Below are 17342 nucleotides of genomic sequence, written 5' to 3'. Positions count from 1 at the left end.
CAGGCCCTGAACCTCGACTAGCGAACACAGTGGAGCTGGCCCTGACAGCTAAGGCACAGGTGAGCCAGCCCCGAGGTTATGAGGTTATGTGGGGGTTGGGAGCGGGAGAGCTGGCCCCGCCCCTCCCAGGCTCCAGCTCCTGGGAGAATGGACCACATATCTTGACTGGGCAGCACTGTGTGCGGATGAGCAGGAGAGCTGACCCTGCCTCCTTCCGATGGCGGCTTTGTGTAGCCTAGCCAGAATAAAGCTGGGGGCCTTGCCCTGGTGCTGTGGATTAGCGGGGAGCCGGCACACTGACCAGCTCAGCTATCACCCAGACCCAGACCCCGGGCTCTGAACTGGACCACCGCAACATCTTTATCGTCTGCAAATGGTTGGGAAGCTTGGAAGAGCCTGTTTTGCCGATTTGAAGCTGCAGGATCTCCATGACACTGGACAACAGCAGAACAACCAGAGGAGGCCTCGTGACGAACCAGTATTGATGGTGTCACAGAAGCCAGAGATCTCGAACCAGACCAATGACTCATTGCAATGAACATTTGCAAGTGAAGATGTGAGATGTGTGGACAGAGGAATAGGCTGTGGGACACACTGTGACATACTACAGCTTCCATGATAAGATGGTTTCTATGGTCTCTCTCTCTCTCTCTCCCTCCCTCCCTCTCTCCCTCTCCCCCCCTCCGTGTGTGTGTGTGTGTGTGTGTGTGTGTGTGTGTGTGTGTGTGTGTGTTATTTTGGGGGGAGGTTGCAGGGGCAAAGGGTAGATATGAGGGCACAAGGAGATGAGTGTCACTAGGTTGTATGATATCCATGATGAGAAAGGTTGCTGAACACGTGAGAGACGTGCGGCATGTATTACAGACGTCTGTCCAGGGGTGTGCATGTGTAGGTCAGCAATCCCTAGGGACAACTTACTTACGGAGAGAGTGGGTCCTACTCAGCCACATTTGGGAAAAGGGCCCTACCAGCCTGGGCCCAAGCTGGCCAGGTGGTGCGGGGTGGGTAGGGGGAGAGGCGGGTGGGGGGAGGGAGTCCCAAGGGACAAAATGTAAGGATCTAGGAGCCCGGGGGTTCCTGTCTAATGAACAGGCATCTTGAACCCTCACTCAGCCCTAGAGGTGGACTGATGTATCTCAAAGAGAAAGGGAGCCCCAAATGAATGAAGCTCGATTCCCACCCACTATGGTGGGAGGACATTAAATAAATACACATTGCTAGCATAATGTAAAACTATGAACTTTGTCCTGGCTGTGTGGAAGAGTTCCACGGCAGTCCTTGAGCTTGCCGAGGTCCTCAGGGGCCCAGGACCTCTGCCTGCCTTGCTGAGAAACACTACCATTTAGGAAAGTAGGTTTACTGTACTTTGTTGTTGTTGTTGTTGTTGGTGGTGGTGGTGGTGGTGGTTGTTACAAGATTGCCAAATGCCTGGGTGAAGTATCCATTTCGGGTCCCAATCAGTAACAGTAGCACAAGAAACATTTTCCCCAGAGTGATGGAAGCTAGCAGTATGGGCTTTTATTTGCCTTCCACAGGTCTCTGGAACAATACTAATAGGCAACCACCACCCGGAACCTGTTACTGTCTGCGCCTGCACTGGTCCTGTCTACACTGGTAAGGAAGATGGTATGTACCACTGTTGTTCCTAAGGACAGGGAGGATGCTCTAGGTCAGAGTCCAGGGGCCAAGGCTGTCAGCACATGCCATGCCCTACAGGGAAAAGGCTCTGGGCTGTAAACCCCATCTGAATGGGGTGGGGCTTGGGTGAACACAGGTTCAGGCGAGGGGAGTTCCACTCTTAGCACAGAATACATCGTGCCATTGTGCCTGGTTGGTACCATTGCCCATGAATGAAAACTTCAAGGCAGTGGAAGGTCACATGGATGATTCTGCTTGAGGGGAGGGTCAGTTGCTATGACAACTCAGGGACAAGGTGACCCCTTAGCTTGCTAGGGCTGCAGGGAGTCTAAAGCTAAACTGGCAGAGTTAATGTAATTTGGCACAGCCGTCTCACATGCAGAGACACCAGCAGTGTTTATGATGGTGGGAGGGACTTAGTTACTTTTCTATTGCCATGAAGAGACACCACAACAAGGCAACTTATAAAAGCATTTAATTTGGAAACTCACAGTTCTCGGGGGTTAAACATACATTACCGTGTATGGCTGCAAGGCAAGCAGGCATGGTACTGGGGCTGCAGCTGAGAGTTTATATCTAATCCACAAGCAGGAGGCAGAGAGAGCACTAACTGGGAATGGCATGGCCTTCTGAGGTCTCCAACACAAAGTCATACCTCCCAAACTTTCCCAAAGAGTTCTACCAACTGGATGGAGCTGTGGCTTTCAAATATGTGAGCCCACAGGGGTCATTCTCATTAAAAACCACCACAGGGAGTGCTAGGTTTTGCATTTTTTATTTATTTTGGTGTGGTGTGGAGTGGTGTGTGTTTGTGTGTGTGTGTGTGGTTTGTGTGATATGGTGTGTGTATGTGCATGTGTGTGGTCTCTGTGTGTGTGTGTGTTGTCTCTGTGTGTGTGGTCTGTGTGTGTGTACTTTGTGTGTGTGTCTGTATATGTATATACTTTGTGAGTGTAGTCTCTGTATGTGTGTAGTCTGTGTGTGTGTGGTCTCTCTCTGTGTGTGGTCTGTGGGGTGTGTGTGTGTGTGTGTGTGTGTGTGTGTGTGTGTGTGTGTGTAAAGGCCAGAGATTGACATCCGGTTGTCTTCCTTAGTAGTTTATCTTATATTTTGAGATCAGGGCTCTCTCTGAACCTGGGGCTTGCATTTCACTTAGACCTGGGATCTTTCACCTCCCCCAGTGCTGGGGTTACAGACTCGTTCCACAGAATCTAGCTTTTCTATGGGGGTTTGGGGATCTACAATGAGGTTCTCATGCTAAACAGGGACTTTATCCACTAAGCCATTGCCCCAGTCCGTCTTGGTGTTTGGAGACATCTTCCAACATCCGGGGTGCATGAATTTGGAGAGAGGGACTGAGTCCATTTCAACCTGACCTTCAAGGCAGGGAGGAGACCAAATAATGGCAACATTACTACTCCATCAATTCAACTTTTTCCCAAGTTGAATCTAATTCCATAAATTCAGAGTATAGCTTTAAAACAAACGTGTCCCTCTGGGCACGGTGGCTCACAGCTACAATCCCAGCAGGCAGATCTCTGTGAGTTTGAGGCCACCCTGGTCTGCAGAAGAAGTTCCAGGACAGCCAGGGCTACATGATGAGAAAAACAACGACAAAGCTAGTTCCTTCCTTTACAAAATCTCTCCTGTTCTTTCTTTTATGATTCATAGAGTGTTCAGTTGTCTCCCCTAGAAATATCTTGCTTTGAATTCTGTCTCTTCCGAAACATTTTATCCACAGTGTTCCCGAAACACACTAGTTCCAGAGACGCAGTGCTCTTTGGCTCTTGCAAGTCATGGTAGGGACAGAAGAGAAGTCCATGGAATATTCCAAAAGAATGGCCAGGAAGTAAAGAATTCAGGGTGACTTCTAGGAGTGGGCAGTGCCTGGGCCGAGGGTTGAGAGGCAGGTGGGAAAGGGGATTCCTGGTCAAAGACCAGCTTGATCCTGGAGCAGGGATGTCTGACTGGGGCGAAGATGGAGAGTTTGGATTTGGCTGTGAAGAATCCAGAATTGGATTGAGGCTGAGGTCAACTTGCAAGGCGGGGTAGGGAGGGGAGTGTGTGTGGGGGGACAGATGAGAGACTCTCTCAGCTTCTTTTTTTTTTTAAGTTTTGGGTTGTTTTCTTGTTTTTCTTTTTCTTTTCTTTTAAGATTTATTTATTTTATGTATATGAGTACACTATAGCTGTCTTCAGACACACCAGATCCCATTACAGATGGTTGTGAGCCACCATGTGGTTGCTGGGATTTGAACTCAGGACCTCAGGAAGAGCAGTCAGTGCTCTTAACCACTGAGCCATCTCTCCAGCTCCCCCTCTCTCAGCTTCTTAGTCCGCACCAGGGGCAGGAAGCAGTTTCAGTCAGGGGGCTATGCAGTCAAGGGTAAGCTATCAATGCTATTATTATCATAGATTGAGTCTTGTGTAGACCAGGCTGGCCTTGGATTAGCTATGTAGTTGAGGATGACCCTGAACTCCTGATCCTCCCGCTTTGACCTGAGTGCTTAAATATGGGATTCTGTTTGGCACTTGAGCAATGTGTTTGGCAGCTCTACTGATGTTGGTGAAGATGGTAAGCCGGCCACAATTAAATGTTTTCCTTTGCAAGAGTTGCCATGTCTCTTCACAGCAACGGAAACTCTAAGACAAAATGCAAGCTTTTGTGCAAGCTAGGCAAGCACTCTATCAACTGAGCTGGCTCACACCAGGCTGGTGATTTACCTGAGAAAGAAGGCTCAGGACATGGGCCCGCAGTAGGTATACAGTTGTAACGGTATGGTCTCAATTAAAATAACCATAACGTTTCTGTGATCAGCCTTCAAAACATAATCAACGCAGGAACTGGTCGTGTCCCCATCTAAGAACGCCAGAGATGCCAGCTAGGGAACAATGGACAACCCAGAAACTAGCTACAGCAGGAAATTAGCACTGTCTCAGTTGGAGGGAGAGAATCGAGGCAGGTGTGTTAGAGTCTAAGGAGAAGACCCACCGGTGGCCACGGCCACTGCTAGATCCCAGAGGGGAGAGGAAGGATAATAGAGGTACCGCCTCACCTAGCTGAAGACCAGCTGAAGGAACTGGGCAGATTTCACCAGTGTTGCCCCAGCAGTTGAAATGAGCAACAGGGCAGAATGGCCTCTTCAGAGAAGGTGGAGATGGTTAAGTTTGAACTGCTCAGGGGAGCTTTCAAGGCGAGCTACCCAGTTTGGCAGTTACCGGCCCAAGTTTGAAAGATGGGGTGGGGTGGAAAGGCAGAACTACTTGAACAGATTCTGACCTCAGAGCCTCAGTTTGGTCCCTTTACCTACTAGGCCACCTCACCAGCCCTGGTGCTGGGCTCCTTTTTGGATTTCTCATTTGTAAAAACCACAACAGTTTTTTGTTTTTGTAGGTTGCGGTATTTGCCACTTAATAATAAATTCAGCAACTGTAACAAATCTTGGTGTTTGTGTGGGTGTGGGTAAATGTGGAGGCCAGAAATCAGCGCAGGTGTCATTCCCCAGAAATGCCACAAAAAGAAAGAGACAAGGTTTTGTAACGGCCTGAACCTACCACACACAGGTTAAGCTGGCTGGACAGCCAGCCACAGGGATGTTCCCTCTGCTTGCCATCCCAATTCTGGATTACTGTTGGTGGCAGGTGGGCCATCTGTCTTATTTTAATCCTGATTGACTGTGAAGTGGCTCCCATTCATACCTTTGGCTGTCTGCCCACACCATTCTCCAAGGACCGCAGGAGGAGATCACAGGGACTGGAGGTCTTGCCTGCCTCATTACAAGTGTACAGTACACATGTAGAAGAAGCTCCAGGTGGGGGTTGGGGATTTAGCTCAGTGGTAGAGCGCTTGCCTAGCAAGCGCAAGGCCCTGGGTTCGGTCCCCAGCTCCGGAAAAAAAAAAAAAAAAAAAAAAAAAAAAAGAAGATGGGTTGGGGATTTAGCTCAGTGGTAGAGCACTTGCCTAGCAAGCGCAAGGCCCTGGGTTCGGTCCCCAGCTCCGAAAAAAAGAACCAAAAAAAAAAAAAAAAAAAAAAAGAAGAAGAAGAAGAAGAAGCTCCAGGTATCCAGATTGATGTTATAGAGGATTTACCGATAGATTTGCTCAGGATACTTTAAGTCACACAAAGTAGAACCTACCCTGTGCTGCTTCCAAAGCACTCCAAAGATAAGCAGTGTGCAACCAGGCTTGCTAAGAAATAAGCAAAATCTACTAAGCCGGGACGTAAATGTTTACCAGGATTGGCCAATCATCACAGCCATCCCCAAAGAACATGCTTTTATCAAGAAGCTCAAGGGGGCAGTGCAAGGCCACAGCTCCCACTAAGACATGGTCTGTCATTAGGTTCCTTGGGTTTTAATAATAATAATAATGATAATAATAATAATAATAATAATAACAATTCATTCTGCCAGATGGACCAGATGAATCTGGTAACAACTATTTGACAACAGCGATGTACTTAAATAATCCTAGCTGGGCACTGGTCTAATAGTGCATAACTTTATCCCAGCACTCGGGAGGCAGAGGCAGACAGAGCTCTGATTTCCCGGCCAGCCTGGGCTACAGAGTGAGTTCCAGAACAGCCAAGATCACACAGAAAAACCCTGTCTCAAAAAAACTAAATCGAGGGTTGGGGATTTAGCTCAGTGGTAGAGCGATTGCCTAGCAAACGCAAGGCCCTGGGTTCGATCCCCAGCTCCGAAAAAAAAAGAAAAAGAAAAAAAAAAAAAAACAAAACTAAAACGAAAAGAATAAAGGAAGGAAGGAAGGAAGGAAGGACAGTATCTTTGCTGAGTGAATCTCCCGTCTGCCCAAATGGTCAGACTTAAGTTTTCCATCTCTATTTAAATTAGTCAATGTAATCTGGGGGGTCTGGACCTAAAAGAGATTTAAGAGCGACAATGTATGCATAATACACAAACCTACCATGTCTATAGGTAATAAGACCTTCCTCTGTTCGAGACCATCTCTTCCTTGGACATGTGAAAGTATTTTCTTTACTGATCTCTAAGTGTGAGAGTGATTTCTCACTGGGAAGCCATTAAATTTCTATAACACTACTGTGCCAGAGGGTTGGTGGGGTAATCTGGGGATTGAATTTATTTATTTTTAATTATTTTATTTTTTGAGACAGGGCTTCTCTGTGTAACCTTGGCTATCTGGAACTTACTCTGTAGACAAGGCTGGCCTTGAATTTAAAGATCTGCCTGCCTCTGCCTCCTGAGTGCTGGGATTAAAGGTGTGCGCCACCACAACCCAGCCTGGGGACAGAATTTATTACCTGCCAACTGATCGACTGACTCTGACTATAAGTGATCCCCCCCCCCCCCCCCAGTTAAGAAATCAAGCCTCCGGGTAAGAGAAATATCCAAAGTAACAGGCTAATTAGGACAATATCTGGATAAGAGTCTAGGTCTCATGTCTGGCGCGAGCTCCCACACAGGAAGCTTAGTGAAACAATGAATTCCCCAAGGACTGTATCAGGCTCGGGACAGCAAAAGCAGCAATTCATTGTATCCAGTCTAGAACAGTGGGTTTATAGAGCTGTGCAGCCAGGAGACAAAGAGTGGTCAGAGAACAAAGAAATCAGTCTAAATCAAGGGAGAAATCTGGGACTGGAAAGACCGCTCAATAGTTAATAGTCCCTACTTATCTTAAAGATACCAGAGTTTGGTTCCCAGCCCTCACACTGGGAGCTCACAACTTAAGAGCTGCCTATAATTCCAGTTAGTTCTAAGAGTGGATGGGGCACAAGGGGCCTGCACTAAAATATTCTTTCCCTATACATAGGTGATTAAAAATCTTTTTAAAACTAAGGGAACAATTTTTCCCTTTAATTTACGGGGTGTGTGTGTGTTACACATGTGGAGTTACAGGACATTGTGAACCACCACTGCGTGGGTGCTGGGAAATCCTTGCCAGCCGTCTGTATAGCTAGACATAGGTATAGGCTAACAGAATTTGGCTTTTGCCATCACTACCCCGCCATTCTCCCTACCCCCGACCCCGCACACCCCTTTTCTCTTTTAGCAGTGGGGTGGCTTTTGCTTTATTTATCGGTAGACAGAATCTCAAATATCCCAGGGATGAGGTTTAAGTTCTGATCATCCCCTCCCAACCCCCGACTCCTCAAGAGTTGTTGTAACTGCTTTTTTGTGCCACCGCGCCTGGTTCATGTAGTGATGGATGGAACCCAGGGCTTCATTCCAAGACCCACTTGCTAGTTTTTCAAAAGGATGCCCGCAGGCAAGAAACTAACGAACGGTGAAATCTTGAAAGCCTCGGTGGTTTGCACTGTGCCTGAGCCTTGAGCTGAGCCCCTAGCCGCAGCACACTAGGCTTGCGCACACACGATGTCAGGCACGCAGGAGGCGGAAGTGACGCCACCCACGTACATCGCGGGAACCACGCCAGGCCGCAGCTGGGTCAGCTCTACGCACTTGCGTCATCGCGTAGACTGGCGGGTCTGCGGGGCGGAGAGGTGATGTGTGCGTCACGAATAGCAGAGAAGGGCGGGTCCAGGAAAGAGGAGTCGGCCTTAGCTCCGCCTCTTAAAGCGACCGCGCCCTCCATGCGGACTCCGGGAAGCACCCCGCAGTGCCGCTCCTTTAAACGTCTTGGTGACACGTGTGTGAGGCTCTGAAGGCCCGGATGGTGCGCATGCTGGCCCGGCCCGGAGCGTACGCTGGTGCTGCGCGGGCCTTCCGCGGGTTCCCGAGAGGCCTAGGAGGTCGAGGTCGGGCGCGGCGGAACGCAGGAACTTTCGAGGGGCTTGGGACGAGGAGGGTGTACGCTCCTGGCCGCGGGTTTTGGGAACTCCAGCGAAGGCTGACAGGTGCGTGGCCGGCGAGGAACGCGGAGAGAACATCGGACGGGAGGGACGGGGTCCCCGGGGACGACAGGGCGTGTGAGGGGCTTAGGGGACACTGGAGAAGGTTGGGGTGCGAGTGACTTAGAGGAACAGGGATGCCAGGGACCCCGAGGAAGGGACAAGTGATGTGAGGGCTGCCTGCGAACCCTAGCGTAGCCAGGGAATTGCATCAGTCTCTCTTCATCCCGGATATCTTCTGGAACGTTGGGGTCGCTGGGATCTGAGAGACCTCGTGGTTGGTTGTTCTCTCAGAGCGGGTGTTCCTTTGAAGGTTCCGGGGGCTGCAGATCTTAGGGTTGATGGAGGTAGAGCTGTAGTCCATCTTATAGTCTAGGGCAGGGTCAGATCCTTAACGCGGATCCACACCGAAATTTAATAGCAGGACAGCATTCTAACCAAAATGCCCATTGCTTATTATGGTGTGAGCGTGCCCGCGTGCGCGAGCCTGCCTACGTCTCTGGCGTGACCCTTGGTGATGGAGATGGTAGAGTAGCATCGAAAACGGAGGGGTATACCCTGGCACATTGCTTAGCTATGAATGCCTGCGGATGCCAAAGAGACATGTAGTTCAACTGTTCTGGTCTCGGAATGCTCTGCGGTAGAATGCCTTGGAGGCCCCAGTTCTGTCTGTCTTGGCTAGCATGTAAGTGACCCTGTGACTCTTACGTGAATGTTTCTTGGAAAACAGTTTAAAGAGGTGTGGGAAGTGCTTTGTTTAAATAATATCTGTCAGAAGAATTTAGATATGTAAATTGGGGGCACAGAGTGTGCTAGTCCTTAAGAGACCAGGTAGAGCATCCTGGCGGGCCTGAGAGTCACACGTGCTGCGTGTGCATGTCAGAGGGCTTGCTGGGAATTACAAGAGCATTTTCCTCACTCCTACATCACATAGCTCTATCTTAAATATAGAATTATAGACGCTTTTCTGCTATAACTTCAAAAATTACCTTGGCTGAGAGAACTCCCCCTCCCCTCCCAAGCATAAGGCCCTCACGGGCAAATGACTTCGGGTTAATGCTCCCTTTTGCTCATCCCTGAACCGTGTTAGGCCAGGACAGAGTTCTCACCTCCCATAGGAAGATATGTGTGATTTTGAAAATGATGTTTGCGTGGTGGGGGTTTTCAGAAGCCAGGCCGCCTCCCATTTGCATTCTGTTGGGGGTGGTGGGAGCGTTGGTTAGATGGGAGTTCTGAGGCATTCTGCAAGGGAACCTGGGAATGGAGAGGAGAACCAAGATTGGTCAGGCAGTTGTCTAAGCCCTGGTGTGGGAATTGTGCTGACTAGGCCACCCTTTGCATCTGTATGCATTTGAATGGATGGAAAAAACGCTCTTAACTTATTGGGACCCAGTTCACCCTTAAGTGACATAGTGGGAATTGAAGAAATTTATAGTTAGAAAATTAGAATTTCATGTATTTAAAAACAAAACAAAACAGAATCAAAACAAAAAACCACCTTCCTGGCTAATGAAGTTAAAAAAAGAAAAGTTTGAGGTTTTTACCTCTTCTTCTTGCCTTGTAACTTTGAACATGCTATTCAGACTGGAGTTGCCATGTGTCTGTGTGTATGTGTGTGTGTGTGTGTGTGTGTATGTGTGTGTGTGTGTGTGTGTGTGGTGATGTAGAGCAGAGAGCCATGTGTTTACGTCATAACTACAGTGATCTGTTAGCATGGTGTCCTCTGGACTCATTGTGAATTCAGAATAGAGAGGTTTTTTTTTTTGTTGTTGTTGTTGTTGTTGTTGTTTTAGACAAAGTCTCACTACACTTGAATGCTTGATCCTCCTGCCTCAGCTTCTTGAATGTTGGGATCAGAGGCAAGCATCCCTGTGCCTTGACTCCTTTAACCTTAATGATACCACTTTCCTGGTAGAAGGTCACAGTTCACACAAGAAAGCCACTAAAGAGGCAGCGGGAGAAGCCACCCACGGGCGATAGTCTCGCCACTCACCCTCCAGGTGCTGACCTATTTTTGACTCTACACTTGGCAGTGTTGGCGACTGGGCAGGCTGGCAGTGTTGGCGACTGGGCAAGCTGAAGTTCAGGAGAGCGCCTGCCAGGTCAGTTCCGTGCCACCCTTGAGAACCTGGTCCCCTTACCTGCTGCAGAGAGAAGCAGCAGCCAGGCTCAGGCACCCCAGGTAAGCCCAGAGGTTTCCTTGTCTTTATTTCTAACTGTGACTCAGACAGCTAATGGTAGCCAGATGGCTTGAGATGGGGGTACAGGTGTGGCTGTCAGGGGGTGAAGGGGCTTCTCTCTGTTACAGTGTCTGTGCTGGTATCCTGGTGGACTGTGCTTCTGTTAGGGACTGCTGTGCAGCAGGTACCCTGACTGGCTGATCAATCTCTGTAGCCACCTTCCCAGTTATGTCCCTGAAGCTGTAGCTGAAGGGGACGGGACACACAGGCCTACCGCTCCTGGAGCCTAAGTCTCTGCTGCCCACTTAGCTTTTCTTCTAGAGATCTTCACTCAGGTTTAGTGTGTGTGTGTGCATACGTGTGCGTGTGCGCGCGCATGTGTGTGCACATGTGTGTCTGTGTCTGGTCTGTGTATGCTGTGTGTGTCTTTTGTGTATGTTTGAATGGGACATGGTTATGCTCTGTAGCCCAGACTGGCCTGGGATTTGCAGCAGTCCTCCTGCCTGAGCCGCTGGGAGTAAGGCGGCAGCATTGAGTAGCCCTGCCCACAGCTGAGAGAGGCAATCTGTTGTACGCACTGCCTAGCAGAAACAGAGTGGCCAAGTGCAAGGTCAGCATTCACAGCAGCTACATAAGAAAAATAAGAAGGCAAAGTTGATTTTCACATAGGTAAGATAATTGTCCTTTCCACGTGTGCCATTGGAGAGGTTGGGATGACTCTTCTTCGCAGCTCTGGACTAGGCCTGTGCTCAGTAGGAATGTGGCCCCTGGCCTCTATAGAAGAGAGACCTGTATAGACCTGTATAGACCATCTGACTTATAAGCTGATTCATTTCTGTGCTCGTACGTGTGTGTGTGTGTGTGTGTGTGTGTGTGTGTGTGTGTGTGTGAGAGAGAGAGAGAGAGAGAGAGAGAGAGGGTGAGTGTGAGTGTGTGTGTGTGTGTGTGTATGTGTGTGTGTGTGTGTGTGTGTGTGTACACCCTGGCTGACCTGGAACTCTAAGGCAGGCTGGTGTCCCCCTCACTGAGATCCACCTGGAACTGCCTCCCAAGTTTGGGATTAAAGGTGTGTGGACTACTCCTAGCTGAGATTTCTTTCTCTCTTTTTTTTTTTTTTTTTTCTTTTCTTTTCTTTTCTTTTTTCGGAGCTGGGGACCGAACCCAGGGCCTTGCGCTTGCTAGGCAAGTGCTCTACCACTGAGCTAAATCCCCAACCCCGAGATTTCTTTCTCTTAAGTTTAATTTTTAATTATACACATGCATAGCATGAGTGCAAGTCCCTGTGGATTCCAGAAAAGAGCACTGGGTCCCCTGCAGCTGGCTATGAACGGTTGTCAGTTGTGCTGGGAGCCACACTCTGCAAGGGCAGTGTGTGCCCTGAGCCCCCTCTACCACACCCTCCCCCAATTAAATGTTCACATTTGCCGTGTAACCAGAGTGTGAGAATTAGCCACTGGCTATTTTTTTAAACGGTTGCAGGAAACATTGCCAGCTGCCACACGCAGAGCTGCTTGCTGTGCATTTACGGCCCCTTCGCGTTTTGCATCCTGATGGCTAGAATGTGAGCAAACAGAAGTCGTGTTCACGGGTGTAGCTGTTCACGGGTCTGGGGTCCTTCCCACCCCCACAGGCATGCACCATGCCCATCGTGGATAAGCTGAAGGAGGCTCTAAAGCCTGGCCGCAAGGACTCGGCAGAGGATGGGGACCTGGGCAAGCTGCTGGCGGCCTCCGCCAAGAAGGTCCTCCTGCAGAGGATTGAGTTTGAACCGGCCAGCAAGAGCTTCTCTTACCAGCTGGAGTCCTTGAAGAGCAAATATGTACTGTTGAACCCCAAGGCTGAGGGTGCCGGGCGCCACAGGAGCGGAGATGAGCCACAGGCCAGGAAACCAGGTACTGGGGCTGTGCTGACCAGGTGCATAGGCCTTGCTGGCAGCTGGGGTAGTTTGGGGTTTCCAGGGGTTGGTGGGTACAGTAGTAGATGTCACGATGCAGAGTGAGCAGGGAGGAGGGCTGTGGACTCGGGCATTCCTTGTACCTGACCCCATCTTTAACGAGGTCAGAAAGTAGGTCCCAGGGCCCGGGGAATGGCTTAGGTGAGAAAGAATTAGCTTTGTGAGCCTGGTCACCCAGAGTCTACACCTGACCCACATCAGTGGCCAGATCGGTGCTGCAGCAACCTCAGTACGCCTACAGCAAGATGGGAGAGGAACCGAGGATTCCCAGGATGCTCCTGGATAGTAGCCTGCAGACACTGCCTCAGGGTAGTGGGAACTGGCTCTTGGAAGTTGTCCTCTAACCCCAGCACACATGGGTCTTCCACTCATGTTACACTCACATAAGTTTAGGGTTGAAAAGAAAGTGGGAGCTAAAAACACAGCGAGTGAGGTGGGTCCCGTGGCGTACGGTGTGGTGCAGTGCAATGGGTGCTGCTGGGTCTCATCCACGGGGGTCTGGAGCTCTGCACTGAGCACTCACAGGCCCTGGGATGGCCTGCTCTCCTCGTGCTCCCTCAGCTCTTTTTCTTCCAGGCACCGAGCGCATGTCTGGAAGTGGAGGCGATGGAGTCCCTGCCCCACAGAAAGTGCTCTTCCCTGTGGAGCGACTGTCCTTGAGGTGGGAACGCGTATTCCGAGTTGGTGCTGGGCTGCACAACCTGGGTAACACCTGCTTCCTGAACTCCACCATTCAGTGCTTGACTTACACGCCACCTCTGGCCAACTACTTGCTCTCCAAGGAGCACGCACGGAGCTGTGAGTGGGGCTTACTGTGGGGAGGGGGGTAGTGGGGGGATGAGTCAGCATGAGGGGCTGTCTTTCTGTCTGAATGACACTTAAAGTGGAGTTAATGGAATGTGGTCGTTGACAGAGCCCCAGGGGATCTCACCTGCTATAGGATGGGCCGGGCTGTTCATGGGTCTCACTCAGGGGTCATGTTCTCTAGAGAGGGTTTTCAAAAGATAGCCCCACGCCGTCTGTTCAACTGTCTGATGTGTGCACTGAGCCAGGATGTGAAAACAGGCCCCAAAGCAGAACTTAGAGTGGGTGAGGTAGCTGGAGCCTGGGGTAGCAGTTTACAGCATTTGCTCCTGCTGAGGACCCAGGTTGGATTCTTAGCGTTTACATGGTGGCTCACACGATCTGTTCTTGGGGATCTGACACCCTCTTCTGTCCTCTCTGAGTGCTGGACATGCATATGATGCATATAGATACATGAAGACAAAATACTCATCTTTTTTAAAAATGGGGATGAGAGATGGCTTTGTGCATAAGAGCAGATTCTGTCCTTCCGGAGGACCCGAGTTCAGTTCCCAGTACCCACACCAGGAGGCTCACAACCACCTACAACTCCAGCTTCAGAGTCCGGCATCCCTTCCTGGCCTCTCTGGGCATCTGTATTCACGGCACATGCCCACCCACAGACATAAACCTACACACAACACACATACACATGATTAAAATGAAGGGCTGTCGAGATGCCTCAGTGGCTAAGCACTGGCCGCTCTTCCAGAGGACCAGGGTTCCATTCCCAGCACCCACAGCTCATAACCGTCTGTACCTCTGGTTCACTGCATGAGACCCTCTTTAGATTCTGCCCATACTTAGTCACAGACGTGCATGCAGGCAAAAGACCTATGCCCATAAAATAAATAAAAATAGTTATAAATGGTTAAATTGAGTAAAATAATATCAAAAGCTAAATAAATTAGAAAGTTTGAATGTTTGCTAATAATGGATGTAACCAGAGAGATAACTGGGAGATAGCACAGTCAGGGTTGTGCTTACAACACATCACTAGGGAGACCCACATCCTGGGGCTCAGGCCGTAAGAGACCCTGTGTCAAATACAAGTTGGATAACAGGAACAGTGGCTGAAGCTGACGTCTGTCCTTCATGTGCATGTGTACTACTCCACAAGAAAGTCCGGCCTGGTCATAAAACCTTTTGGATGGGGGCAACAGCGCACCAACACTGGGATGATCTGTCTGTCAGGAGACGGTCATGAGACTGAACCAGAGCCAGCCCGTGTTCCTCCTCCAGCAGCCCTGTAGTGAGCAGAGATTAACTAACTCGTGTTTTACCTTCAGCAGCCCATGAGTGAGCAGAGAAAGGACACTCGCTAGCTTAGACTGTGGGGTTTTTTTCAACCTGAGGGACAATGATATATATGGTTTGTATATGGTTAGGCCAGGGAGTGGCACTGTTGGGAAGTATGGCCTTTTCGGAGTAGGTGTGTCTCTGTGGGCATGAGCTTAAGACCCTCCCTATCCTCCTGGAAGTCAGTCTTCTCCTAGCAGCCTTCAGATGGAGATGTAGAACTCTCAGCTCCTCCTGCGCCATGCCTGCCTAGATGCTGCCATGCTCCCACCTTGATAATACTGGACTGAATCTCTGAACCTGTGAACCAGCCCCAAATATATGTTGTCCTTGATAAGACTGACCTTGGTCGTGGTATCTTCACTGACACCCTAAGGCCGACAACATGAGAGAGAGAGAAACCTGTAAATCTGTATCCCACCTTACTGGTGAGCTGGTCTGAGCTGCTCTGAACTCATTAGCAAGCATCTTATCTTGGGCAGCTGTAAAAATCATTTGGAAAAACTCAGGTTCATCCAGAGCGTGCAGGCCTTCTATGGCACAGCCTCCCACAGTTGCTATGGGCTCAGCAGCTGAGAGGGCCTCCCGCCTGCCTGTGTCCTAGTTCTGCTGCTAAACAGCTGTGTTTTTAGAATGTTCTGTGACTTTCTTCTGCCTCCTGTCCCTGCTGTGCAGAATAATACTGCCTTCCATACGGAATCATAAGGATGAAATGAATTCTCTGAAGGGCTCCGTGTTGTATCACTTGGCACAGGGCATGCTGTCAAACGTTGCCTGTTTTCCTGTCTGGATGGTCAGGTAGTTACCGTATTAGTGGTGTGAAAGAGCAGCAGTGACATTACACTCTTGCATTGGTGAGGGGGCTCGTCCTTCTGATAGTGCACAGGAGGACGGACAAACATTCTAGACCGTGACCTTGTAAGTATGTGCTGTGAGGTATACAGCAGCATGGGTGACTGCCTCACCACATCTGTAAGACTGTGCTAGGAAAGAAGACAACATTCATTCTTGTGGCTTAAAAACAGCATCGTAGGGCTGGAGAGATGGCTCAGGGGTTAAGAGCACTGACTGCTCTTCCAGAGGTCCTGAGTTCAATTCCCAGCAACCACATGGTGGCTCACAACCATCTATGAATGAAATAAATAAAAAAACAAAACAAAACAAAACAAAAAAAGCAGCATTGTAGCCAGCCACACCACGCACGCCTTTAGTCCAACTGTCCAGAGGCAGAGGCAGAGGCAGATCTGTGAGTTCAAGGACATTCTGGTCAACACAGTGATTCCAGGCCAGCCAGGAGTCATAGTCAAATTCTGTCAAAAAAAAAAAAAAAAAACCTCCAAAACACCAAAAGTGAAAGCAAGCAAGCAGTCAGTGCTCCTGTGTGGATCACTAAACCGACATACGTGTACATAAGCTTTCTTTGTCTAGCAAAAAACAGCAGCCGAAAGAGCCCATCCCCAGCTGGAACTAAATTAGTGTCATGAGGGCGGTTCAGTGGTTAGGGCATGGCATGTTCTAGCAGAAAGGACCTGGGAATTTCTAGCATCTGTGGTGGCAATAGCCATCCATAGCTCCAGGTCCAGGGATCTGATAGCCTCCTCTGACATTCCAGGGAAGCAAGCATTCCCTGGAATGCTTGCACAGACACACATGTAGGCCAAATACCCATTACACATAAAATAAAAGTAAGTAAATCTTTAAAAAAGTCAAACAGTGCACATGTATAGGTCAGCTTCTGAATAAATTTCACTAACACATTGTCCAGAGGGCCAGAAAGTCTCAGAGAAAACTTGAGAGGGGTGTGTGCGCGCGCGTGCAGGTACGCACATGCACGCACATGCATAAGAAGAACAGAGGTGTACACTGAATGTCCTTCACTTTCTACCTTGTGTTCTGAGGCTCACCGATCCGGGATCTCACTGGGTCTTGGTTCGAAAGCTCTCAGGGTCAGCCCGCCTGTCTCAGTGCCCACCCGCAGTGCTGCACTCATAGGCATGGGACGATATAACCAGCCGAGTGTCGGGGATTTCACAGCAAGCACTCTTAGCCACTGAGCATCACCCTAGCCCACAGACAGTGACAGTCACAGGGCGGGAAGGGGGTGGTGTAACTAACTGTTAGGAGTTGGGAGACAGGAGCCTGGGTGTATGATGAGTTGAGGACCAGTCTGTTCCTTAGAAGAGTGAGTGTAGCTAGGGTGGCGTCCCTGTCCAGCCAATGCACAGGCCTAGGCTTCAGTCCCTAGTGCTGCTGACAGCAGTCATAACTCAGAGGGCAGGAGGTGCTCTGAGTACTGTCACGCTGTCAGCTTGCCCTCGGGGCAGTAAGATCCTCCTACCCACACTCATGAGTGGCTCCGCTCTGTCTGTCAGTTCTTTCCCTGTAGAGTCCACTTCCATTTTTTATTGCTCCATGGAATCTTTTGGGGGAGGGGGAAGGATTCTCTGTGTAACCCTGGCTATCAGAACTCTAATCAGTAACTAATCAGTAGACCAGGCTGGCTTTGAACTCAGGTCTGCCTACCTCTGCCTCCCAAGAGCTGGGGTTCCCACACCCAGCCACCACAGCAGTCTTTTTGAGCCATTCATCAACTTTGTA

The 17342-nt window shown here is 49.6% G+C and overlaps 1 protein-coding gene and 1 pseudogene across 8 annotated transcripts in view; one reads left to right on the top strand and one right to left on the bottom strand.

Moving 5' to 3' along the window:
• Window positions 1–8071: 8071 nt before the first annotated feature.
• On the bottom strand, window positions 8072–8708 carry LOC148003203 (uncharacterized; annotated as a pseudogene). The gene has a single exon (XR_015632426.1). The product of XR_015632426.1 is annotated as an uncharacterized LOC148003203 (transcript).
• Usp36 (ubiquitin specific peptidase 36) overlaps window positions 8289–17342 on the top strand; it is a 31425-nt gene continuing 22371 nt past the window's right edge. For 2 of the 7 annotated variants that reach the window (XR_015630704.1, XR_015630702.1), the window contains exons 1-4: window positions 8289–8474; window positions 10502–10650; window positions 12279–12540; window positions 13179–13400. Coding sequence is in view for 3 of the 7 variants with exons in the window: in NM_001107069.2 (NP_001100539.2) it covers window positions 12288–12540; window positions 13179–13400 (475 nt within the window). In the remaining 4 variants the exon portion in view is untranslated. 7 annotated transcript variants of the gene reach the window in all.

Source organism: Rattus norvegicus, chromosome 10, assembly GCF_021556685.1.
Source record: "Rattus norvegicus strain SHRSP/BbbUtx chromosome 10, alternate assembly SHRSP_T2T, whole genome shotgun sequence".
In the NCBI taxonomy this organism is placed as follows: Eukaryota; Metazoa; Chordata; class Mammalia; order Rodentia; family Muridae; genus Rattus; species Rattus norvegicus.
Note: the sequence above shows the minus strand (reverse complement) of the source record. Positions and strands in the feature narration are given on the sequence as shown.